We start from the raw sequence: 25,917 nt of genomic DNA, 5'->3' as shown, positions 1-25,917 counted from the left end.
TATGATATAATTTGTTTCACCATAAGTGCAATAAAGTTTTTGGCTAGTACATAAACATCACAAAGTTTTTTGGTTTTTTTTTAAAGAAAATAATTATCTCTGAGCAGACTTTAATCACTGAATTTACTCAACAGCTGCTTAAAAGCAGCTTCTTCAGCATGCAGGTAAAAAAAATCAAACGACTCATAAGGTCCAGTGTTTCATATCTCAGTCTCTGAGAATGTTATCCTAATTTAATAATGACATGAAATACAATTACAAACATGTACATGGGTATAAAATAAGCCTCTCCTAAGCAAAATGATACAGTCTTTCAATACAGAAAGACTACTGAATGTAAGTGCAAGGCCGTACTAAAGTAAAAAGCATAAAATTGACAAAAACATCAAACCTTTAGTTTTAAGACACTTTCTGTAGCCTTCTGCAGTTCTTATTGTTAAAGGATGCAGCAGGGGGCGCCAGTGAGAAACTCGCAGCAGCTGGGAAAGAGAAAAATAAAAGAGCGTTAAGGTTTCACTCATTTATTTACTGTTTTAGTGACTACTTAAAACAGCAGTATTAATGTACAAATAAATACGTTTTGACTCTGATTAAACTTGTCAAACTAGCAGTTTTGCTAAATATGTTGGCATTCAATAATTATTCATTTTCAAAAGTTACCTAATTTTGACCAAACTTGACCACAAACGGTAACAAATCACGTTCATACGGGTGATTTGCAATCCGCTGTTCGTAAAGTATTAACATTTGTTTGTTATTAAATTAAAAAAAAAAGAAACTTAAGATTCATTGCGCCCAGAATGAAACAATAGGTGTTTATTTGTTTGAGTCAGACTCGGTGCAGCGCGGGCATCTTAAACGCTCATGTTGCGTTTAAATGTGGCTCGGAAAAACACGCCACGACACGTTAACAACGGCGTAAACTGTTATAATGGCTGAAAAAAGTGCGGAGGACAGAGGGCAACAAATACAGTGCGAGGAGTCCCTATTAAATCGAGATAGGAATAATAGAAATTTGGCCACTCCAAGGTGAACATGTTTTTTAAAAACAGTGTCCCTGATGCACGTCCATCCCGCCAGGGCTGGTGTGAATTGTAGTGATTATGGCTTGCAGTTGCAGATTAATGAAAACTTCAAATTACATACATAATAAATTAAAACCAATAGCAAATGTTTGAACATATAGCTGTCATAATGTGGTGACTTTGAAAGTGGACCAAAATGCAGAGGGGCTGAGACGCTGAGCAGTTGATAATTTTAAGGAAAAAGGGTGATGGGTAACAAAGCTCCTGCCTGCTGGTTAAATTAAAAACCTGGAACCAGAGACAGGAGGAGAATACCCATCAAAGTGACGAGAGGAACAGACAAGGAGTGACTGAGGATAAGGTGCTTAAATCCTGTGGAGGGTGAATGCTAAATAAAAGACCCAGACTGATGAAATAAAGGGTTGCAGATGTAGTGAGGGGGAGCCTACACTGGAGTAAATAAATCTAACAAAGAATAACTAAAAAAATGTAAAACTAGAGTAACTAAGAATAACTTGATAATAGAAATAAACATAACAAGAAACACGAAGAACTGAACTGAAGTAAAACAGAAACAAGACTGATCTAAACAAAGAAAAGGCATATAATAATAAATTAAACTCCAAAACAACTAAACAATCAGGATCCTAACAATTTCCTTATGTGTGGTATTAATTTATACTTAATGCTTTAAGTTGAATTACTGAAACCTCAATGAGAAAAGGCTGATGTGGATACCTGCTGGTTTTAAATCTTCAGATCATCCCTTCCTCCTTCTTGATGCAGGTGCCGCACAGACAGCCGCAGAGCCCATTGATCATCTGAATGGCACAGAGGATTACCTGCAGGCCGCTGGTCACCAGCAGAGTGCTGAACAGTCCAATGTTGAACTGGACGATGTTCTCAGGCTCAGTGCACCTCCACCACATCGAGCTGTCGCCCAGGTAACTGTTGTCACTGTGAAAAACAGAAGCTGTTATGCTACAGACGGCACACCAACATTAGCACCTTAGAGTTCTGGGTCTTACCTGTCTTTGAAAGGCCTCCCCCAAACCAGTAATACTTTACACAAAGGCCCGTTGTGCAAGCCGAGCACGGCCACAACGAAGCTATACAGGGCACCGAGCACGCCCACCGCAGCGAAAGCGATAGATAGGAACATCTGCAGAGATTAGAGGAGAGGGTCAGGATCATGTTTGTTGCAGTTTAATACTAGATTTTCTTCTCCCCAGTTGTCTATTTACCTCGACAACATCAATGTGGGTTTGGTTTTCACGCAAAAGCATAAACTCAAATCTAAACAAATTATGACTGTTTGACTTTGTCCTGTCTGCATGGGAAGATTGATCACAGTCCTCAGTTTAAAATCAACTTCTTACAAGAAATCTTTAGGGAGTTTGATGCCTCAACATGTTTTCTCTATTTTAAAAAGAAATCCTTCCTAAACCCAAGATGGTGTACTCAAACAATGATAAAAACCGGAATAAATTCTATCTTTGCAAATTATATTGCAAAGCTCTTTTTATCCCGTAAAATTTCTCTGTTATCACAAGCTCCAGGCTTATGTTATTGAGACTTCGCTTTATGGGCCGACAGAAAGCACTGGGCACTGAAGTGGAAGGAAAATGATCCACAGTTTTCAATATTTTTTACAAATAAAAATCTAAAGTTTGTCAGAAAATGCAAATGATTACAGTAAATGCTTATTAGTTGAATCAAAATAAAGGGATCTGGAAACATATGTATGCTTACAGTAAATTGTTCAGAAATACAGTAGTTACTGTACATTTAAGTTGGAATCATTATTTGACTAAACTTGACTCCATATATCATATATTTGGGGAATATCTATTTTTGGTGACTCGTGTAATGATTATTTAACTCTGTGATACAATTTTGACATTTTTATATCCAGTAGGCGCTTTATTCAGGAGTTCGCATCGTTAATCTGTCACTGTTTTCACTGTTTCCTGTCTGACTCACCCCACAACGATTTCCACAGCAGCCCTGCTTTCCAGTCAGGTGAATGTGAAGTGCAGGGATCAGAACCTGTATGTGAGTTTATTTTAGCACGTATTCAGACTCAGGTTTTATCATGAGGTCAGAATCAGAATGCATAAATTGTTTACTGAAAATATAGGAAAGACAACATTTACTCAGGAGACAATAAATATTTAGCAGTGAGATTCATGAGGTATTTGTTATTCACCTTAAAATGAATAAGAAAACATTAGACTGGGCAGATAAAACTAAAGCTGAATAAAGGAAAAACTCACCAGTATCCCTCCTCCAAAGACTCCTCCCATGTACTTCACCTCATCTGTAATGTGTCCATCTTGAGCATACTGGACGCTTCCATCAGGGAAGAACAGCACAATGTTACAGATGATGGAAATGAGCACCAGCGGGTACAGAGTCACCGCAATGCAGAGGGAACACTTTCCAGTACACATGTTGGCCGGTTTCTGGAAAGAAAAAAACTTCCTTTGGTTAAAAATTTCAGCTCAGGCGACTGCTGTTCTCTGACCCTGGAGCGACCAGGTAGTTGTAGTCCGGTTTGGAGCGGGGCGTCTTTGGTAAACGGCTCGACTGTGGGAGGTTTAAATCTGATAAGATAAGAAAGGCAAACAGAGTCAGGGATAGGCTGCAGAAGTGAATGTGACTCACTCTCTGCTGTCATGGAAATGGGCAGAGTGTTGTTTTGTTGGGTTAGTAAAGCTAATGTGGACATTAAACTTTTTATGGCTAATATCAATGCATTTAGGTCATCTCACCCAGACGTGCTGTTGTGCCGTCCCTATGGCTGCACCAAGTCTTACTTTCTTGAGTGATCGCATGCTGAATAAGAGATATAAGAAAGTTTGTGTTTGCATTTTGCTGTAACAGGTGATTCTGATTGATTGTTGTTTTGCGTGACACCCACAACATTCCTTAAAGGTCCTTTAGCTCATAATGTTTACTCTGTCACAGTAGGAGCTTTGAGCAGTTGAACTTTGCACTTGCAGCTGCAGGAGCGAGAGACAAACAGAGCATGTTTGGCTTCGGTGAAAACCTGGAAAATATCCAGACTATGAAGAACCAAATACAATTTGGACATTGATGCGCGTCTCTCGTTGTTTCTCTGGTGTTCATCAAATGATTAAAGGTTATTGTCTCTAATCAGTAACGACAGGAAGTGAGTGATTTGAGAAGAAGCTTGGTCTCTTAGTAACATTTGGGCGAGGCAGTGTTACTCATTGTGATAAGATTTACAACCAGGAAAGGCTCCTTGAAAAACTGGAACCCCCTTTCTATAGGAGTACATTATGACAAGCCCATTATTATGAAAGACTCATGGATATTCGCAACTTTTTTGGCTTTCAAATACAATTAGCAGTTATCAAAAAAAAAGAAAATTCTCTGTTATGTAGAACCACATCTTTAATTTCCTTTTTTAAAACTTTTATCTGATATCTCTGGCCACAGGCGTCACTGCACAAACTTTCACCTCAGACTTTATTAGCTGACTGAAAAAAAACAGGAAATAGCTACTTCAAAATATTAACACGAGGAACAAAAGTGTGCTACCTGTTAAAACATTTTATTTCATTATTCAATTTATGTGCATGGTGTTTCCAACACGTATCTCCTCAGATTAATACACTGCAAGCAGAATCAAGAATTTGTAATATATTGTGGAAATAACAAGCTAGTACAGCTGAAGAGAACATCAGTGTTGAAGTAAGCATTTTCTTTAAAAAGCCACCAGGAGCCTATTCCCAGATGTTGCACGGCGACAGCTTTTTGAACTCTTCATGCCTACAAACTCAGGGTTCCTGCAAAGAAGAAGAAATGAGACAATGAAAACATGTCTGAATGAGGAAGTGGAAATTAGGACGTTTTGAAGTCACACAGCTTTTTCTGACCTGCTTGTCGTTGCAGGTTCCACAGATGCACCCGACGAAGCCGTTGATCACCTGGCTGGCACAGAGGAGACCCTGCAGAACGCTGGCCACCATCAGGGTGATGAACAGACCCATGTTGAACTGGACCACGTTCTTTGGCTCTTCACACTCGCTCCAGGAATTAGGGTTTTTCAGATATCTCAGGTTCCTGAGGATAAGACCAAAAAGGTCATAAATGACCAAATCGCAACAAGAACAGCCACAGATGCATTTCAACTTATTACTTGTCTATAAACGGTTGTTCCCATGCGTGAGATGAGGTTCTGCACAGAGGCCCGTTAGAGAGGCCGAGCAATGCCACAACGAAGCTGTATACGGCACCAGCTGCTCCCACTGCGGCAAATATGATGGAAAAGAACATCTGCCAACATTAAATGAGAAGCAGAGGTCAGTTTAAAATGGAAGATGGTTTTAAAATAGTTAATCATGAGTTTACCTCCTTTTTCACTCGTTTTAAACAGGAAAAATATTCACTGATTCCCTCTCTTCATCACAGATTTACGTATATATATATATATATATATATATATATATATATATATATATATGCACACAATGAAACAATTTGCAAATATTTGATTGTTTTATGCTAAAGTTAATGGCCACAGTGCATATGCATCACACCTACAAAAGTGAGGAAATGTATGTTGTGTGCTATGGTAAACTGTGGTTTTGTTATCTGCATCAAAAGTACCTTGGTGTTGTGCAATGGTGATGCAGCACAACGCAGCATATTTCTTCAGCTCAGGAACAACTGAACTAGTCTGAATTTAGCCTGTTTTGTTGCAGATCTTCCTTAACTTGGTTACAACTTGTGTTTGCTGCTCCGTTTCACCTGAAATTAGGTCAGAGTAACTCACCCCGAAGCGATTTGCACAGCAGCCTTGTTCTCCAGTCAAGTGAATGTACAGTGCTGGGATCAGTACCTGCATTAGGACACATTGGGTGGATCAGTGGATTGCATTCAGTTTGCATGATAAGAGTCAGGTAAAGGTTTTTAGCGGCACACACTTTCTGCAGCCCCCGGTTTGGTTTTAAGACATTTGATAATGACTTACGTGACAACAAAAGCATTTATCAAATCCATTAATGATGTGCAAAAAGTTTTAATTTATCCCCCCCAAAAAATTCTATTCAATAATAATTTCACAAAGTCTAGAACATTTTTCCATTTGGAGTCTCGTTTACCAACCAACTACTTACCAGGACACCACCACCGATGAATCCTCCCATGTACTTTACTTCGTTAGTAATGTGTTCTTCTTTGACATACTTGGTGCTCCAGTCAGGAAAGAAGAGCAAAATGTTGCAGAGGATGGACAGAAGAACCAGGGGGTACAGAGAGATCGCAATGAAAAGGGAGCACTTTCCAGTACACATGTTGTCTGCCTGAAAACCCGCCGACTGCAACAAAAACTCCAGTCATGTACGTTTTAGTCAAGTTAGTTCCTGTTTTCAGAATAGTCCCACTTTGAACATGACCAAAAATGCTCAACGCGCTTGCCCTTGTGTCTGTGTGACTGTGACGAAGAGGCTGAATAATTTATTTTCTAATAACTACATCGTTTTAAAGGGCAGTTTGCCTATGCTGCAGTTGTTTTGCGATACATGTTGGAAATAAGCATTTGAGGGCCTAGGGTCGAGCCTTGTGGTATGCCACACGTTCTTTAGAATGATGGGAATACTTTTTTTATTTTGCAAGAATGGGGGCAGAAAATAAACAAAGAAAGAATTATTTAATTTTAACACAACATGGCAGTTAGATTGTTTTCTACAGTGTCCAATTGCAACTGAGCAATTATTGTCTCAGCAATGACTGCGACATCACTAACAGCCCCAAGTAGGGCCTCTGATAATATTTTGAATAGGAAATACAATTTCTATAAAAGGAAACCACAGCGCATTAACTTGTGTCTCCATCTTATCAAATGTTAACTCTGACTAAACTGACTAACTGGAATAATAAAAGACGAGTGAAAGGAGACATGAAGTCAAAATCTTGTTGGAAGTATGTTTGTTTCTAAGAGCAATTTGTTTTCAGGAATATGGTTGCCTGCATGGTTTTGAAAAGAAAACTGGTCATAGGGCATGATAACTACTCTTTCATAAAATAGAACCTAATTTTAATAATAACATGTGGTATTTGTGTTAACCAGAAATTGACCAGAAATAAAAATCTTTTATTGATTTTTTTTTTTACATATATTTCTGTTGTAACATTTGTCATTTGTACATTTTCTTTTGTGAATCTTTTATTTCATGTGAAACTCATTTTGAAATTTGACAGTGTAAAATATGGCCAAGTGGACAGTTTTTCTCTACTTCTCTATATTGACCGTAATCTGAATTTTGCATTTATAGTAGAAGTAAGATTTGAATACAGATCAAACCAGTATTCAAATTGAGCACACGGACTGTCGGTGAAGCGGGAAAAACATTAGTGTGGTAGATGAACATTAGTTGCAGATTAATCATTCATAAATTATTAACACAAAGATAGGATTTATAATCTAGTTTGAATACAAGCATTGGACATTTATAATGGAAGAAAACAGTAGGTGGACCCATCCCATTGGCCCCAATGCAGCTCTAAATAATTTACATCTTGCAGCTCCAAAGCTGATCAAACAACAAAAAAACTAAAGACTAAAAATTTTATTTGGATATTTATCATTACACAAATATGTTTAGTTTATTCCCTTTCTGGGACCAAGCCCTTACAAAAAAATCCCATGAAAATCATGTTTTCACATGTGAAAACATTTGATTTTACCACGAAATGTTCCAAAATCACACATATACATGTGCTTTCACATGTGATTCACATCATTCACATGTAAAAAGTTGTATGAACCACATACATGTGATCGCATGTAATTTTCATGGGATTTGTTTTTGTAAGGGAGGGTCAAAGTGTGAATATTGAATATGACCAGAATTAGCACGTGGCTATTAATGAGCAGTTAAAAGGTAAATAATAAGTTAAAGGTAAAACGTTTTGGTCAAGAGAAGTAATTAACAAAATTCACTTATATAAACAGCACTAGAAATATACCATATTTTATCCCGTGGAAAGAATTAAAGTGTGATAACGTCATTCAAAATGGCGGCTTGTATTAATTGATTAATCTATGTCTAGTGTTATCTAGAAACTATCCACCGTCTGCCTCATGAACTCTGGGTTAGGTTAGGGTTGCAGAAGTAACCCTCCAGTTTTTGAAGTATTCTGTCATTAAAAACACGCAGGGTATTTTTTAAATGTTTTTTCAAAGAGCGAGAATAAAAAGGACGGACCATTTTCTTCTGATTTAAGCGTGACAGCTCACTTACGGCGCCCCCTGTAAATATCTGGGAAGCGTTGGACCACTCCCCCTGTTTCAGCGGGTCATTCCCGTCCACAGCTGGCCCACGATGGACACGTCTCCCTTGAAAAGCCTCCTTGTGGGCCGTTTAATGCCAGAGAAATGCTACGAGGAGCTTTTCGTCCGCTTGCATTTGCACGGTGAGGGACGTTTGAGGTGAAATATTTGAGGGGGGAAAGTTTCCAGATGTGCAGGATATGGCGGCCGCAGAGGAGTGGAGAACATGTTGCTCTTGCAAACTTATTACGAGTTTAATCAGAAACGCATGGGGAGATAGCATTTAAACTTTACTCACTGTGTGGTTCAACAGTTTGATGTGATCTGAATATCGCTATTTCTTACAATGATTATTTTCCAGGTCCCTGTCTAAAGTTTGTGTTGAACAAAATTGTCGGATTTTGGATCATACTGGACACATTTTTGGGTAAGACTGTTTTATATCAGAAAATAACAACAAAAATGGATTATTAATTAAAAAAAAACAACAAACGTGCAGTGGCTTGAACCCCTAAACGTTTACACATTCCTCATATTAAAGCCACAAGCTTCAATTTATTTTATTGTGATTTAATGTAACTGATCAAGTAAAGCTTCATTTGGAAATTGCAAAATATATATATGTATATATTTTTTGCAAATAAATATCTAAAAAGTTCAGCTTGCATGTGTATCTCCTCCTCTTTACTCTCTCATGTTCCTAAATAGTTTAGGGTTCATTCAATTAAAAATAAATAATCCACCTGCATCCTATAATGAAAACCTCAGAAGTTTGTTAGAGTAAATTAACGAACACAAACAGAACAACTGAAACCACAGAACACAGCAGACCAGTCAGGGATTAAGTTATGGAGAAGATTAATGCAGGTTTAGGTTGTAGGACAACCTGCAACGTTTCGGTCCATCAAATAAAAATGTTCAGCTTAACTGTTAGGTCAAGAAACAAGAGCATTTATCAGAAACAGCCAAGATGTTAGTATTATCACTGGAGGAGCTGCAGAGACCCCTAGCTCAGGTGGGAGGTTTTTTTTAGCAGCCCTAAACACACAGCCAGCTCCAACTAAAACATGGAATAATTTATATCAAAATATATGTATGATTTCAAAATCCAGCACCAAAACTTAACTTGTGACAATACATTTGATGTTTTCCATCCAATCTCACTAAATGGGAATGATTCCTTTTCTGAAGCACTTTGGGGTTGTCTTTATTTCCAATGAGCCTAAATCTAAATTTGCTTTTTGACTTTTCGTTACTTTGTGATGGAAAGCAATGATCTAATTAGAACAAGAGCCTGTGAACTCAGATAAACAACAGTGACAGGATATGTCTCAATCTTGAAAACAAAGATTGTTTGTTTTCAAGTTTTGGTCCTGAAGCCACATCATTGTCATGCTGCCTGTATGCAGAAGCTGGGTGTTTCAGCAAGCTTCCACTTTATAATGCAATCATGTTGTTTGATGACTTCAGCAAGCTGCTTACAAGATAACCATACATGCTTAGTAGGTAAAGCATAGAAGTCATCATGAATAGCTCCTGCGCACTTTTTTAACGTTTCCATTCTCATTTTCTGTTTCCACATCGATCATCTGTTGTGAGCAGCACAGTTCCCTCAGCTGCTGAAGCTGCTGTGGAGAGGAAGTGCAGAAGGCCTGAGTCTGACCGCCTTCCTGCTGCAGCTCTATGCTTTGTCATGTCCGGTTGTCTACGCTGCATCCAACAACTTCCCATTCTTGTAAGTAATCGATAACCACTAAATAAGCAAGTCAAGGGTTAGTATTCCGTTATTTGTTTGTGACTTTGTTTGTATTTTCTGCTTGCTGACACAAAAATCGTCAAATAGCCCAACATTGCGGGAGACTCTGTTGACCCGCTCTGTAATATTTTCTTCCAGACGTCAGGGTCTCTTCATTATAAAAAATTCACAAAATAATACAACATTTCTGGATAGGATCTAGATTGGTGCAGCTCACAGCTGAGTGGATTTAATCAGGTCCTCTAATTTGAGGCTTTCAAAAAGAAATATTTAGAGAACAAAAACGTGAGACTACGTACAGATAAGAATAATGTTTGTTCTATTTTAAAGTGACTTGTTTCATTCGTTTATAAAGAAAGCTTTTACAATTATTAGTAAGACTGAAGTGGGATAAATGTAGCTGAATTTGAGTCTATCTTTATGATCAGATGGTTTATGTATTTCTGTTTATTCACTAGATTTGTTTGTAGTAAGGTACTTAAAATGGCCTGCGTTCTGAATTGATAGTGTAAAAATGAAAGAGAGGGAAGAAAATAAAATAATACAGAATTGAGCTTCATCTATATGTGGCTGGGCTCTGTCTTAGAAATATGGTGAAGACCTGGTTCACAGTAACAACGAGCCGCTTCATCAAAAGGACTGATGCCAGTCAGGCTTAGTGTCAGGATGCCTTCAGGGACCTGCCTATTGAAGGATTTCTGGACATTTCACACTTAGGGGGATCTGAGGCGGAGGGACTATATGTTCTTTTCTGAGATCCTCAGAAATACGTGGGAGTTGATTTACATAGACTCATTTCTCTGCTATTGATTTCTTAAATCGCTTTTAGGGTTTTATCAAAGCATTTATCTCCTCCTTGTACTTCTATAAATATATATATATATATATATATATATATATATATATATATATATATATATATATGAAAGATTTCTTTCAAAACAGAAACATAACAGGAATTTCCCAAAGTAAGGGTAAGGGTTTTATATTTAGACATTACCAACATGCATGACTTTGTATATCATTTGAGCTGAATTATTAATTGTTAATTTTGTGCTTTTCAGCTTTCAATTTCCTCCACTTTTTTTGTAATTTAATCTATTAACTTCTTTTCCACATATTTTCTTAATTTTCTTAGATTAAATGTGTATTATTAAACAGGTTTGCACAATGAATTGTTGATTTGAGTGACTGAGTGAGTTTCCTTGACAGTTTTTTGTTGTTGTTTTACATTTATTGTGTTCTCTTGAGTGGATAGGATTCTTCTGTTTTCTGTTTTATAATAAAGTGTTTCTTGTGAAATCTAAAGCAGTCGTGTAGGACTTCCTGAAAACATCTACCGCCTTCTTTCTTCAAACCCTAAATGTAATTATTTTGGTTGTCTAATGTGGGAACTAATGATCATTATCATAAGATTTAAAGTATTTTTTTTTTAGCTTTGTAGTTTTTGCCGTTTTATGCCATGTTTTTAATGTAAAGTATACAATTGCTTCTGAACTATTCAGGAGGTTTTTATATTTCTCTTTACCGACTTTTTGATGTAATAGTTTTGAGGACTGATTTTATTTAATCTGTCTCTGTTTTACTTTACAGTTTGATTTACATTAAGCTGCTCCAGGACCATCGCATCATTTAACTTGCTATTCATCTCCGTGTTGCAGCACTTAGATGGTTCATTTGTAAATACTTGCTTTATGAATACAACCATCAATGGGAGTGCAGCTGTTTGCAGGGTTTCCTGGGTGGTCGTCCGTTTTCCGAATATTTAGCTTATCAGGTCCGCACTCCCCATTATGACTGCATTCAGATTCAAAGACTCCGGTTCTATTAGTGTCCAAGCACTGCAGAGTAAGTAGCTTTTCCTGTTTAATGTCTGGCAGAGTATGTTTACCAGTATGTCTGCGCTTTCTGTTTTAACGTCTGCACAGTGCCTGGGCTGAGAGGCTCTTCACTTTGGCTCAGACAGCAACCATCATCTTCCTCATCCTGCATTATCGCGGTGAAACCCTCAAAGGTCAGATTTGAATCGGTATTCATCCTAAATATAGAAAATGAAGGGAAGCAGGAGGACATGCTGATTATTATTTTATCTTCAGTTCATAATTATCGAATTATGTACCTCAACATACCAGTATCCCATGGCTGGGATTATTCACGACTACCTTATACCTGGCAAACATTTTATTGGTTAAATCTTTCACAACTAGTGAAATGTGTGTATAGCACTTTAAAAGAAAATACAGCTGTACACTGCCACTGATAGCACTGATATATATGTATGTATATATACATAATTATGTACATATATTGTTATTATTCTAAAATCTTAAATTCTTAGGGTGCAAGTCCAAACTGGATAATTGTTCACAGAGCTTATTTCTTTTAGAGCCCTGCAGGCTTTAATGCAGCGCCACCTTGTGGTGTCTTTTCAAATTAACAAACTTTTTAACCATGTTTGTAACTATCAATTCAAAAAGGTCTTGCTTTCTCTCTGGTGTTGCTAGGGTCAAGTGTACGATTTAAATCTTAGAAATGTGTGTGTATGTGTTTGCCAGGAATGCTACTGCTCTTGGGTTTTGGTGGCATAATCCTCCTCCTGGTTTCGTTTGCGACTGCGGCCGTCATCAGACTGGTGTACACCTCCACTCTGGCAGCTTTCATTTTAAGCAAGGTAGCAATCTATCAGTCTCTTCTTTCTGCAGATGTATGGACTCTTTTATGCGGACAGATGTGTGTCCTTATTACTTTTCCCAGGTTGTTCAAACAGTAACAAACTACCAGAAAGGCCACACAGGGCAGCTGTCCAGCCTGTCAGCGTTACTGTCATGTACAGGTGCTCTTGGTGCTGCCTTTGTTTCTGTACAGGTAAGCAGCTAGAAACAGTTGAATGTTGTACTCTTTTTCTGTCTTATTTGGGATTTTTAACTCCAGCTTTGTGAATCATTTTCTTACAGGAGAGCGGAGGATCTTTCACTACTTTGTCTCACATACTGTCCACATGTCTTAGCTTTGTCCTAGTGGCTCAGATAGTCTGCTACAAGAGGAGCAGTGGCTCTGCTGCCAAGAAGACGGATTAGCTTCAGAGGCAGCAAGTGTTTCTATGACTAAGATATTGATGTATGAATGATTTTAATAATATATAGTTGTTGTGCAACACTGTGTGAAGGATATTTCCTCTCTAATACAAGGCGCATGTTGTGTTTGTTATTAGAATTTTTGTGAAGTTTTTAATACCTTGTGTCTATAGGTTAGCTACAACTGTTAGCAGAATAAAACGTCATGTGGCGCCCTCTAGTGGCTTTGCCAAAAACGACATTCTCAGATTTCAGTCCTAATGAGGATTTGTGAATGCCTTCTTTTTATTTAATACCAGCCAGTTCTTATTTATGCTCAGAATATCCTCCATTTGTGAGTTTGGTATTTGAAAGGAGCCGTGTAAGTGGCAGTCATTTGCATAAAAATGAAATATGATATAGTATTGGGCTATGAGGGGAAAATACAAATTAAGATGAAGAGGTACAAGACAGATAAAGGGAGCAGAGGATTCCTGGCAGACAACAGAATGTTTTTAGACTTGATAAAACACAGCACCAGTAGATGGCATAGTTCCCAAATCATATGTGACTGTGAAGACTTAACACATGATTCCTGACTCTGGGATCTTGGTTTCTATGAATTTAAAGAATAGCAGACGTTGGATTGTTGTCGTAACTGACACCTTAACACGACGGAAGCAACAGATATGGTGCATGTCCTGTTAACGCCTCTGTGTGGTCTGCAGTCATCCCTGCTGCCAGTTAGACTTTAACCTTCCACTCAACTTTCCAATATTATGCTTGGATACAGCACTGTGTGAAAAGACAGTTTTATTAGCAATTAGCTTTTTTAAGACTTTTTTTTTTAGGACATTTTTAATTCTAAGTGTTTATGAACTTTCACCAAATGAACCTCTATAGGCAACATAGATGCTGTTTTCTGCAGCTGCTCAGGAGCTAGACTGTCCTTCCTTATCATTGGTATAAAACTGTTATTTTGTCTGCCTGTTGTCAGAATCCACACATAACCAACTCTGAGGCTCACTTGGACCTTTAATCTGTTCATGAGTTTTTGATCTTGCGTCTTCGATACTGAATAAACCTGATTGAGTGATTTTCACCTAACAGTGCTTGGCGATTAATTTTTTCCGCAACAATTGGTTGCTGGACAACAGTCAAAAATGTTTCCCATGACGGTACAGGCCATAACATAACATTTCTGTGTCAAAAATCCATTGAATGATGTAGTGAAACTCTGAACGCGCTATACCACCAATCCACAAGTGTTATGTTTCCAGGGGTAACATAATACTTGGAGAAGTCCAGCGTGTATTTTGGCGTTAATAAGCTCATGATCTCAGTCGTTTTCCTTCAGTTTCTAAATTAGCAATTTCCTCAGTTCCAGTCTGGTTTCGTGTCGTGCAAACCAAAATAATGCAAGAGTGTAAAGTTTCTGAACACTTTCTGTTCTCCAACAGCTGCTGCAGGATTCTTTTGATTTCATATTTGGTCCTGTGTCGAGTCAAACACTGGTAAACCTCAAAACCTTGTGAACGTTTGGGTATTTTCAACAAAAGCCGATTGCTCATTATTTGTATTTGAACAGAAAGCATAAAAAATGATAAACACAATAGGAATCAATAAAAAAAAATCCTTTATTTGCTCTACATGTCCATCATCAAGAGAAAATGGACAAGTCTGTTGTTACACATCGACTGAAAAAAAGCCTCAGCTTTGTCTTCATTACATGAGACGCATCTTTCATATGAATGAATATGTTTCAGACGAAGAATCGTTTTGTGTGAATGAAGTCTTGTTACGTCTTTGCAGTGTTTATGTCATGTTTGAAGATCCTAAAACAAGCAAAATCCCTTAAAAGACAAACATTTGCTCTTTTTTTAGGCAAGTTGGCACAATATCCTGACTTCTTGATTGAAAGTTCAGAGCAGCTGCTTTTTTAGATTTTATAGAGGTTCATTTTGACCTTCTTCACCCACTCTTCCTCCACTGCTGCGATGTGTATTTTTAGACTACCACAATCGAGATCAAGCAGACATTCACGATGGGGATTAAGGATTAACACGCTGGTTTATAGTACTCAAGACTGCATCTACGACATTACAACCAAAACAGCTCGGCTCTATGAATAGCAACCTCCACATTTGTTTGTACCCTTGACAAAGATTCGTACAAAGCCTAATGACTAGCATTATTTCTCCCTGAGAAATTCGTTACAGTTCTTAAGCAGAGATTTTAAATTTTTTTTAAACTGCCTCCATCGTTGTGCTGACTGTGCATTTTAGCAATGCTAACTTAGGGCGTTAGAGGTGGGAGTTTGTTCCTTTTCTGTGTGAGATTATACTGCTGCCAAATATTAAGGAGATGAACCTAAATTATAAGGTTTTTTTTTACATTTTTACACTGGATGCTACAGATGTGAAGAGGAGACAGAAGTATAACTCTTAAGTCAAGGAGCTCTCAGCAGTATGGCATAAAAATAAATTTTATGATTTGTCAGCATACTCTTAATAATAGCTCAGTGTATTTTTTTATGGAACATAGATATAATATATTATATCTATATATAACAGATTTCTGATCCTTTCTGGTCATATTGTCTTTAAAAGGTATGTAACACACTAGTCTTCATTTACACAATTCTGCTAAACAAAATATTAATACATAGTCTTGCAGACATAAAAGCCCTCACAGGGAATCATTTATAGTCTCAAAGAAGCTCTGCGTAATATAGCCAAGCTACTTTTTAAAAGTAGAGAAAATGGCAATAGGTCTGCTTCGCATCAAATGGCCAAAAATCGAATTTACTTCAACAAATCTCACTCTACCTCCCGCTTCCTTTACGCACACAAAGAGGGAAATCACAAAGTGCTTGCACGCTGAAGGCTTTTCAAACACAGCTCATTACATTTATGACTCTTGGAGGTAGGGGTGCACTGATTGCAGTTTTCTGGCCGATCGCCGATCTTTAAAAAGCCTGACCTGCCGATTCCAGTTTTGGCAGGTGTCACAGCAGCGCAGCAGAAGACAAGAGGCAGAGGAATTTGACTTTTGCTGAGGTAGATAAGATCGGTGAATAAGCTCCGCTTCACATTTTAGTATCGGCCGAGGAAATCCACATTTTATCGGCTGGCCTATTTATCGGCTACCCCTACTTGTAGGTGGAACCTACATGTTATTAAAAAAGCACCAAATCTGCCTGACAGATGAGACATCAGCTTTGGAAACCCTTCTGTAGAGGATAACAAAGCATGTTCCAGATTGTCCTCTGATGAGAGTTGTTCTGATGATGTGGATCTGCTGAAGGCAGTGAAACAGACCGACACGGGTCAGGGATGAATAATAAAGCTCAGTTTTGTTTTAAAATGTTGCTAAATTTACAGCTGTTATTTAATCTGTAATAAAAAAAATAAACAGTTAGCCTAAAATGAAATGTCACTTAAATAAAAAAGTGGACAACTTATGTCCAAGATGTCTCTCGACAATATGGAGGCAGACACCAGCCCCCCTGCTGACCTGACCCAAGGATAAACAAACAGTGAATGGATGAATGGATGGTCATTTATGCACTGGATGAATTTTTAAGGCACAAAAATCGTTATTGCGTCATATTAAATATGCTTTCAGAGTAACAAAAATAAGTCCACTAACTTGTAAGTGTTTAGGCATTTTCAAAGTACTCAGCACAATTGCTGAAAATCTGAGAAAATTGTAACGAAAAAATTTCATCCTCAGGAAAAGAAGGTTTTACGCTAAAATGAAAAATCAAGCTCTGGTTATGGAAAACAAGAATTTAGTAATAAACGTTCATTCATTACCATTGGCAAGTACTGTATAATAAAAACTGATGCTGCATGACAAATGTATCACTCAATCACCTAAAACTATTTTGACATTTCTTTCAGGCAACTTTTGTTTCTTTTACAGAGTTTTTACAACTCTTGGTCCTGTCTGTTATTAATACACATCATGGCTTTTGGCCTTAGTGAAATTTGTTGATTTCATAATGTATAAAAGAGGTAACCCATCACATAGGAAACACAGCACCCTGAGAATGGAAAAAGTGAAGATACATTTCTTTTAGTTTCAGTTCCCGTTTTAAAAAATTTTCATGGATCAGCACTGGATCCGTTTTACTTCTCCCACTCTGGACACTTCAAAGGATTTTTCTGTGATTTTTTTTCTCCCACTAACAATCCTGCAACAAATCAGTTTAGCCTCTAGTTTCTATATACATGTTTATTTTTTTTATTTGACCACTTTAAATAACAATTCTTTCTTTTTTGCACTTCATCACAAACTCTTCAGAAACTAATTCAAGGAATTCAGGTTTAACAAGCAGCACTTGCACTGAGGAGAGATTTTCCCTCAGCAATTAAAGCATTACGCTGTTTCAACATGTGAGTCAGACTGGGGCAAAGTCAGGCTGCGACGGGATCACAAGTCTATTCAGACAGTAGAAATTATTTGGCTGCCACACTGGCTCATGTGATGCTTTCTTCATAATGCATAAAGTGCACATTTGAAATGCATTGGAATGATGTAATTAGAGTCATAAGGGGTAGATGTGTTTGCCTATATGACATACTGCGTGTGTTTTTGTCTGTGCACACATAACAATGTGACAAATCAAGACAGTTCCATTAATGATTGAGCTTCTGGGTGAAGTTTCAGATCTAATTGCATATTTCGGGTTTAATGTGCTTTCTCGATGGAGTGTTAAAGGTAACCTTTGCTCCTTCGCAGTAAAAATAAGTAAACAGATCAGCTCCTAGTTTTTTCTCTGCCTCCTTGAATGAAGATTCATTTCACCTCTGCATAATGAATTACCCATTTTTTTTCCTCTGGTTTCCCTGATGTTATCTGAGCTTCTGGTACAATTTGCGCAGCTCATCCCAGAAGAACAGGGACAGAATGGTGTGTGGGCCGAGTCGGAAATAAGAGGCTCCCAGGCCTTTGTAGAGTCCTGTGAGGCCCTCCTTTTTCAGAGTCTTGGAGAAGCAGTCACTGAATCCTTTGTACAGCTGCCCCTATACGAAAAGACGGGAAAATTGCATCCAATCAATAAAACAGAAGCTCTCTGTCTTTCCTTTTCATTCCCAAATCACGTTACAAACACAAACTTCAACATATTTTATGGGGGTATTTTATGTAACAGAAGAATACAAGTTATGAAAGGCAACAATAATAATAAAAGCATACAATAAATAAAAGTCATTAGTCCCTGCGCAAAAGACTAAGCAACTATGTGCTCTGGTCAGATGTGATCAAGAATTAACTTACATTTAAGATATTTTGTGTGGAAAGAGATTAGCATTGCATATCCTTCTGAGCACACCATCCATGTGGTTATACAGGGTGGTGGCAGCATCATGCTGTGGAAACTGGTCAGAGTTCATGGAAATATAGACGGAGCTAATCCTTAGAAACTGATGTTTAGACTCACCTTGGGTTGACGTGGCAAAATATATGGCTTGTGTACGAATGCACACACCACACGTTTCAGGTTTTTATTAAACAAGAACAACAACAAAATAAAAACCCTACTTTGTGTTGGTCCACCAGATAAAAAGGTTTGTGGTTATAATTTTACAACAATGGGAAAAAAGTCAGAAGAAGAGATAATGTCTTCTTATCTCTCACATTTCTCCGGTATCAGGTGTCCTTGTGTTTGAGTTTACATGTTTCATGCTCCAGATGATATAATGACACGACCATCGCAGTTTAACTTACAACACCTTGAAGAGCAAAGGGACAGTGGACACTATAAATAACCTGTAGACTAAGAGCTTCAGGGAGCCTTAACAACGAACTATGACTTTCCCACAAGAGGAATGCAGCAGTTACTTGCACACCTTTGCATTTTCAAATGATTTGGCACAGAGAGAACATTATGTGCCTTTGAATCTTGACCAAAATTTGGAGGCGAATGTAAATGCAGAGCTGGAGCCCGAGGCATCAATACACACACAGACTGGCCTGAAAGCTACAATGTACATAAACCTGTGACAGGATTAGGCAAGGATTAAAACACAATCCATGGCACTGACTAAAACAAAAAAGTCATCCTTAGAGAAAGTATTTCTTAATTTAATATTAATAAAAATTTGAAGCGATCGATTTGAAAGTAAAACTTCTTGTTATCAACAGAACATTGTTAAAGTTGCCATTCATCATATTATATCATCTGAAGCAACTTACAAGTGAGCACAAGCTAATAAGCTCACACCTGGAATGTTTTCACGTCAGAACGTAGCCAGAAAAATTTAACCGTCAATCTTCTCATTCGAAATCAGCCAAGCCACAGCGGCTTTCACATGGCGTCATATCTTTTGTAATTTCTGAAAACGCCTCTCATGTCTACGAAGTATTTGTGCGGCTTATGATAAACCCTTGTTTCCTCCACTCAGTGTGTGCTGGAACATGTGTGACATGTACAACGCGGTACACGCCTCAGGACAGAGATGCCTTCACCTTGTAGCACTTTGCCAGACTAAATGATCGCCTGACTGTCTTGGGCTGAAAGTTAAATGGATCCAATTGGCACGCACAAGGGATGAAATTATTGAAATAATGATCAGAAAATACAGAGTCATTTCAGCCTCTGAAGGCTTTCTGTAGGCCTTCATCTACGAAGTCAGAATCTTCATTAGTGAAGACAAAACGTCTGCATAGCATAGAAAGAAATAAAGTCACATTGTTTATCAGAACGTTGTTGTGACATTCAAGTAGTCCCTTTGTCCATTTTGTAGCAATGGTGCATATTTGCAGAAAATATGGCATCTTTTATTATGAGTTGTAATTTTTTGACAAATCCAAGTAAAGATTAAATTATCGATTGGACATAATTTGACACATCAGAAATGTGAGGCTTGAGCAACATTTACTAAATCTATACTCTTTCTGCCTTATTGTCAATTTATGTTGTGTAATTTTTTGCATTTAGAAAGATGAATTATCTTTGTCTCGCTTACAATATTAACCAAGAGCTTGTCACATAAGGTGAAACTGCTATTTTGGAGGTTTTAATACCACTTGGTACCCCTGTTGTTTTACAGGGGTACCAAGTAAAACAACAGGGGTTGTTTTACTTGGTACCCCCTTACTTGGTAAGGTTTTAACCTTATAATATTCAAAGGTTAAAACTTATCTGAGTGTCTAAATGGGAATCTATTACATTACATTTTAGGGTAAATGTATATAAAAACTGTAAGTGAAACCATAGATGTTAGCATCTGCGTGTAGCGTAAACACAAGGTATCTGTAGATCCGATGTACTGAAAAACACCGACAAAAAGTTCCCCCTAAATGGGCACCCAATCGTTTCCCTTTATTTTTATTTCACTTACTTTTCCCATCTGGTCGACAGGCTGGTTGTAGAGTCGCGTGCTAACCACATCAAAAGGCGTCATTGCCAGCACCACCATCACGCTGCTGATCATGCCGGCACTAAGAGGCACCAACCAGCTGTCCTGCGGGAAAACCTTTGCAAAGATGGAAATGTCGTAAGGCATGCGATGAGCGAGTGTGGGCTCTAAAGCAGTTCTGAGAAGAGGTCTGACTGTGCAGTGGCAGAAAATGAGCCCATCCTTACATAGAAACTATATCTAATTTTAACTAAGTGAAACAGAGGACTGGATCTAAACTTAGCACCTGTGTTACATGCATACTACAGTAGCAACTGGTTACTGGTTTTCAGTATGATAAAGGCATCGAGAAAGTCTTAACATACATTTCTCAGTACTGTACTTAGATTTTTAGAAAAATCTAATTAGAATTGCAGGAAATTGCTTGCACTGTAAACAACCATCCTCTGCTGCAAAGAGAGAAATGCTGTTAATGTTCATTCAATATTTGGAAGCGTGACCAACCCGGACTAAAAAGCATTGTTCATTTCCTCTGCTGCCCTTTCTAAAATTACAGATTAGTATTCTCAAACAGCGCAGGAAATCATCGTTCACAACTTCTTGTGTTCACTGATTGGCCCGGTAGAAAAATCTACTGAAGACAATCCAAGTGAATGGGAGAAAGCCCAGATTTTGCTGGAAGCGAAAGCAGAATTGCACAGGAAGACGATGGCTAAACTTATGATGTCTTCTCTAAACCCCACAGGTTTCAAACAAGGAACTGAAACGGCTCTTTTTTGGGTCTGGTGAACCATTTCAGTATGCTATCCATCCATTTATCTGGATGATTAAATGGATGGATATTGAGTTTATCATTATCCAGCTTAAGTAAAAACTATTTACATTTTTATTTATTTTTCTTAACTGCACCAGATCAGATTTTCATTTAAAAAGTCCTCGTGTTTTAGAGACTTCATAAAGAAACACAAAGTTACACAACTTTGCAAATGGTTGAATAATTCCTAGAATTCTTCCTGTCAAGTAAAGAGAAACAGGCAAACAGCATCAAATAGTATCCAGTGCATAACTGTGAGCACAGTTGTTTTGTCACATAGTAGCAGCTCTCATTCTCCTCCCTGAGGAAAGTATCCTGACTGGAAAAAGTGAAACTCGCTAAGCGACACTGAATTTAGTATTCAATATAGCTGCACACATAAAGAATGTAGTATCCTCAATTATATAAGCCATAAACTAAGCATTTCTGACAGTGCATATTTTAATAAACTATTCTTTTTTTTTTCAGGTTCACAATGTCTGTACTACTCTGCTTTCTAATATTGGTCAATAAGAGCAAGATCAGGTGGTTTCATTTTTCTTCCTCCACTGAAAAACTGCATTTTTTTTAATGTCCTTTCTAAATGTTTCTGTGTAAAATGCCTACCTCCTGCAATAAAAGATGAATTTATTTAAGGCTTACTGCACACTTTACCAGAAGTACCAATAAATGTCTCCGTAGGGAACAGATCCACAGTACACTGGCTAAAACACCTTTACCTATTTAAATGGGTTATAGTTGTAGACCAGTGAGTGGCGAGCAGCGTATGTGTCTCTTTATATAAAACATAAGGCTGTCCTGTATTTCAGACGTTTAGCAGCTTGTAAATGAGCCAATGTTGGCGGGGATGTTGGGAGGAGGGATTCGGCCCCCCGCTTCCTCCCGGTGACTTTTCACAGCGGAGCAAGTTACACAACTTTGCAAATGGTTGAATAATTCCTAGAATTCTTCCTGTCAAGTAAAGATAACATTCTTTAATCATCAGAAAACGTCTGGAGTATCAAGGACTCCCTTCAGCTAGAGTTTAGGCAGCAAGGCCCACCAGTAAACTGCAGCACTGGTTGTGCAAGTCGAACGTTTTCAGCCATAGGGGCCCAGTAAAAGGTGTTGGATTTCTATCCCAGTGGAGTGCATCACAGAGCGTTTTGTCATTGCAACAATGACTGTTTGTGTAATCGGTGCACAGCTACTGACTACAAATGATCGCCTCTGGATCAAATGATTATATTAGTGACGAGGGAACCTGATCATCTTTATAACCCTAGCAGCTGAAACAGCTGGAACAATTTGTTCTGTAAGGCTAAGAATAGGCCTTGGACCACAAGGTGTGATAACCTTGAGTGAAAAATAGTTTGCAGAAAATGTTCATATATAAATATAGCGCCTTTAAAAAATATATTGCAAGTAATATTTTTTTTTACATATTTGTTGAAACTTTCACTGTCTCCTCTGCCTTCTCCCAGTGCTCCCTGCGCTCACTACAAACAACCAATCAGAGCCAGGAGGCGGGTGTTAGTGCTGTAGTAACAGAAAAGCAATAGTTATATAGTTATTGCTAGAGAAGCACATGATAACTTTTACAGTCATAGTTAAACATGCCTTGACATTTCTTAATTGTTATGGTGATTTTGGCATGTAGAGCTCAGTAAAAATATGTAATAAACATCTACTAAATTTAGTATTAGGTTTTGAAGAGCCTAGAAAATTTAACCTGACAATTATTTCCCTCTTTATAGAGTATAGAGCAACAGTGGGAGTAAAACAAGCAATAATAACTGGTTATTTAGTCAGGCTATCTGCTCTGGTAGAGACTGAAGTAGCTGCTTTACAGAAATACTGCAACACCCTTCATCTCATTCTGATAAATTCCTAGGTTCAGAGGCCAGTCCCTCCAGTGAGTTCTGAGTTTTCCCCAGGGTCTCCTCCCAGTGGCATGTGTCCGGAAAACCTTCTCCCCAGGAGAACCACCTCAACCGACTCCTTTCAATATGGAGAAACAGTGGCTCTACTTCAACCTCAGCCCAGATAAAGAGTTGCTTTGTCTACTAAGGCTGAGTCTGATCACTCTATGAGGGAAATTAATTTTGGCCACTTGTAATCGGGATCTTGTTCAAACTTTTGAAACATTTGATGCACCTGATTCCAGTAAACTCACAACCTTAAATCCAAAAATATTCAGACAGCTCTATCAAGTTATATGGTTAGTTAACCCAGATACTTTCAAACAGTGAAGTCATTTATAAAACATGCACACACACACACCCTAGAAAGCTTATAAAACAGAATTTTACACCTTGGCAGGATGCCATCTTCATCAAACCCGAAGAATTAATATTTTCTAACCTTTAGGTCGACGACTAGCTCCTTAGAGGAGGAGAAAGTTGAGAGCTGGGTCGCAGAGCCTATGCTGACCCTTGGTATAGCAGCACTGGAGCCCCTCCACAGTCCCAGAATGCCATGCTGCCTGTAGATGACTTTGAGAGCATGGATCATCCCCTGTCCGGAGAAGAAGCAGGGGGAGGAACACATGAAAAAACTGCATTCACATTTTTATTATCACTTTGTGTCACTGTGCTTTACCTCGTGTCTGTGCTGATGTCCCACTGCGATGGAGGAGGTAGACTGACTCTGCAGATGTGTCTTCACCTGTCAGTGAGGAGAGTTCATCGTTATACGTCAGAGGTGACGCCTGACTAATTCAAAGTGAAGTCAGACACTGACCAGGTACACAGGGCTGCCCATGATGGCGCCCACCACCCCAGCACTGGCTCCCGCTAACGTGGTTTTCACCGCGCTGACCCTTCCGTTGGTGTGGATGTAACCTGCCGACTCAATGATGGCGTAGGAGCCGAGCCGGACTCCATTCATGAAGAACTGATAAAACAGCCCGGGGACCAGCCCTTTCTGCAAGCCGGCCAGTCCGTCCACTTTACCGATAGTGTAGAAAGCGTGGAAGACGTTGCGATAGTAAACCTGGTAGGTGCCGCGGCTCTTCATTTCCCCTTGAAGTTGCATCCGCGTCTTGACGACCTCCAACGGGTTGGTGAAGAGACACGCTCCGCAGGCCGCCGCGCCGCCCAAGACGAAGTCCATCCCGGTCAGATCGACACAACGGGCAGCGGCGGAGTTCGGGCTTGCTAACACTGGCTCCTGTCCTTCATGTTTGTGACGTCTTTGCTCAGCTGCGATGTCCCCGCCCACGTTTACTGTACAACTCCCTCACGCGCTGTAATATCATAAGCCGCAGATACATGGCGGTTAGCTGAAGCGCGCAGACGTTGCTGCTTCACGAGCTTCCTGTACAGTCGGAATTTTAATAAACAAAAGTCAAACGCGAAATATCCGCTGAATGCGGAGAAAGAAAATGGCTTCTTCACAAATGTGTCTGAATTTAATTCTTATTCTGTGTGATTTCCAATTGATTTGAATCTATTTTGTATTTTTAAGCCGCATATTAAGAAACACAAATGATAGATAAAAACGAAGAAAGAAGAAAGAAAGTCACTACTTTCTGTGCTTTCACAATCAAAAATTAGCGGCAACATTAAGCCCATCATAACTAGAAACAGTAACGTCTTGCTCTCTGTTTCTCTGGCACACGATACAGTCACATCAAACCCACATTTACGTCTAACCCAGTTTTTAACCCACATTTCATCCTTCCCTTGAACATCTCATCTTAAAGAAAACAATACGAGTGTTCGTCATAAAACGTCCTTAAACCTTATCGTAGACCATGAATAGGCTTTGTCTTGTTACAGATTATATTTATAGAATCGTGCATAAAGTAACTAAAACCAAAGCTGCAAAGCAGCGTGTAAAATTGGACAATGTTTTATAAATAAATGTATGAGCTTCACTGAAAATACATTTTTGCTACGCTGTACATTAATGCTCCAAAAAAGAAAAATAAAGTCAACCCAAGTTTACCAAAGTAAAATGATGGTGGTGAAGAACAGTTCGAAAGTCGGAAGCCAAATATTGACTTTTGACCTTAATTGGCCAAAATTCCTTTACGCTAGGGGGCGGCAGCCACCTGTACCTCAAAGCGAACAGGCTCAAAAAAGAAAGAAAAATAATAGATATTAATCATAACTGTTATAATAATAAAGTAGTTATAAAATTCTGAAGTAGTAATAAATTGTCCATTGCTTGCTCACATAGAAGAAGACCTACAACAGCATCACTGGTTAAGCTGGGAAAACAGCCAACTCAAAACTACAAACTACTTCAATAACAAGACTGCTGTTTTTGAAATGAGCCAGTGTGTCATATGAACTGATTCAGGCTTGGGTTTATTTCACACAGTTTAGATCAGATCATGATCCAGCACACTGGTGTGAGTTTCCAACTCAAAAAATGGTTTAAAGCCAATAATGTACAATGTAATGGCAGATAAAAATTGGATTTAAAACTGAACTAAAGCTGAGATGATTAAACAAGTCAGATTAAAATTTATTATTTGTATACATATATCAGTCCACCACTACTATCTCATTGCAGGGTGGTAAGACTAAATTAAACTGCTGCTAAAAGTTTAGCAGGTGAAAGGCTAATGTTATTTAATGTTATTTAAGTAAACAAACTGGTTTTCTATAG

At 38.4% G+C, this 25,917-nt stretch overlaps 4 protein-coding genes across 4 annotated transcripts; 1 reads left to right on the top strand and 3 right to left on the bottom strand.

Annotated features, from left to right (window-relative positions):
- Positions 1 to 61: 61 nt before the first annotated feature.
- tm4sf21a (transmembrane 4 L six family member 21a) lies at positions 62 to 3,585 on the bottom strand. The gene is made up of 5 exons (XM_028032575.1): positions 3,302 to 3,585; positions 3,009 to 3,074; positions 2,054 to 2,187; positions 1,764 to 1,982; positions 62 to 479 (listed from the first exon to the last, which is right to left on the bottom strand). Exons 1-4 carry the CDS (start codon positions 3,476 to 3,478, stop codon positions 1,781 to 1,783), a joined length of 579 nt encoding a protein of 192 aa, XP_027888376.1. The 5' UTR covers positions 3,479 to 3,585; the 3' UTR covers positions 62 to 479; positions 1,764 to 1,780.
- A 1,001-nt stretch (positions 3,586 to 4,586) lies between these two features.
- On the bottom strand, positions 4,587 to 6,490 carry LOC114153810 (transmembrane 4 L6 family member 4-like). Its single transcript, XM_028032576.1, has 5 exons — positions 6,173 to 6,490; positions 5,830 to 5,895; positions 5,194 to 5,330; positions 4,931 to 5,117; positions 4,587 to 4,840 (listed from the first exon to the last, which is right to left on the bottom strand). Exons 1-5 carry the CDS (start codon positions 6,347 to 6,349, stop codon positions 4,832 to 4,834), a joined length of 576 nt encoding a protein of 191 aa, XP_027888377.1. The 5' UTR covers positions 6,350 to 6,490; the 3' UTR covers positions 4,587 to 4,831.
- A 666-nt stretch (positions 6,491 to 7,156) lies between these two features.
- Positions 7,157 to 14,244, top strand: LOC114153807 (mannose-P-dolichol utilization defect 1 protein-like). Its single transcript, XM_028032574.1, has 7 exons — positions 7,157 to 8,471; positions 8,690 to 8,755; positions 9,931 to 10,063; positions 12,013 to 12,098; positions 12,640 to 12,755; positions 12,839 to 12,949; positions 13,039 to 14,244. Exons 1-7 carry the CDS (start codon positions 8,381 to 8,383, stop codon positions 13,159 to 13,161), a joined length of 726 nt encoding a protein of 241 aa, XP_027888375.1. The 5' UTR covers positions 7,157 to 8,380; the 3' UTR covers positions 13,162 to 14,244.
- A 512-nt stretch (positions 14,245 to 14,756) lies between these two features.
- Positions 14,757 to 24,605, bottom strand: slc25a35 (solute carrier family 25 member 35). The gene is made up of 5 exons (XM_028032573.1): positions 24,040 to 24,605; positions 23,899 to 23,964; positions 23,662 to 23,814; positions 20,487 to 20,621; positions 14,757 to 18,167 (listed from the first exon to the last, which is right to left on the bottom strand). Exons 1-5 carry the CDS (start codon positions 24,409 to 24,411, stop codon positions 17,997 to 17,999), a joined length of 897 nt encoding a protein of 298 aa, XP_027888374.1. The 5' UTR covers positions 24,412 to 24,605; the 3' UTR covers positions 14,757 to 17,996.
- Between the last annotated feature and the right edge of the window lie 1,312 nt (positions 24,606 to 25,917).

The sequence above is a fragment of the Xiphophorus couchianus genome, chromosome 11 (assembly GCF_001444195.1).
Source record: "Xiphophorus couchianus chromosome 11, X_couchianus-1.0, whole genome shotgun sequence".
Classification (NCBI taxonomy): domain Eukaryota; kingdom Metazoa; phylum Chordata; class Actinopteri; order Cyprinodontiformes; family Poeciliidae; genus Xiphophorus; species Xiphophorus couchianus.
This window is presented reverse-complemented; position numbering and strand designations above follow the sequence as displayed.

Bases quoted from the DNA above. Each gene is read 5' to 3' on its own strand.
- tm4sf21a (XM_028032575.1), bottom strand. From the start codon at position 3,478: ATGTGTACTGGAAAGTGTTCCCTCTGCATTGCGGTGACTCTGTACCCG. The intron at 3,075-3,301 runs GTGAGTTTTTCC...ACTCACATACAG, and splicing joins TCTTTGGAGGAGGGATACTG to GTTCTGATCCCTGCACTTCA. The intron at 1,983-2,053 runs GTAAGACCCAGA...TGTTTTTCACAG, and splicing joins GGGAGGCCTTTCAAAGACAG to TGACAACAGTTACCTGGGCG.
- LOC114153810 (XM_028032576.1), bottom strand. From the start codon at position 6,349: ATGTGTACTGGAAAGTGCTCCCTTTTCATTGCGATCTCTCTGTACCCC. The intron at 5,896-6,172 runs GTAAGTAGTTGG...GTCCTAATGCAG, and splicing joins TCATCGGTGGTGGTGTCCTG to GTACTGATCCCAGCACTGTA. The intron at 5,331-5,829 runs GTGAGTTACTCT...TAATGTTGGCAG, and splicing joins GCTGTGCAAATCGCTTCGGG to ATGTTCTTTTCCATCATATT.
- LOC114153807 (XM_028032574.1), top strand. From the start codon at position 8,381: ATGGACACGTCTCCCTTGAAAAGCCTCCTTGTGGGCCGTTTAATGCCA. The intron at 10,064-12,012 runs GTAAGTAATCGA...ACGTCTGCACAG, and splicing joins TCCAACAACTTCCCATTCTT to TGCCTGGGCTGAGAGGCTCT. The intron at 12,950-13,038 runs GTAAGCAGCTAG...ATTTTCTTACAG, and splicing joins CTGCCTTTGTTTCTGTACAG to GAGAGCGGAGGATCTTTCAC.
- slc25a35 (XM_028032573.1), bottom strand. From the start codon at position 24,411: ATGGACTTCGTCTTGGGCGGCGCGGCGGCCTGCGGAGCGTGTCTCTTC. The intron at 23,965-24,039 runs GTCAGTGTCTGA...CCTCACTGACAG, and splicing joins TGGGCAGCCCTGTGTACCTG to GTGAAGACACATCTGCAGAG. The intron at 23,815-23,898 runs GTAAAGCACAGT...TTCTCCGGACAG, and splicing joins GACATCAGCACAGACACGAG to GGGATGATCCATGCTCTCAA.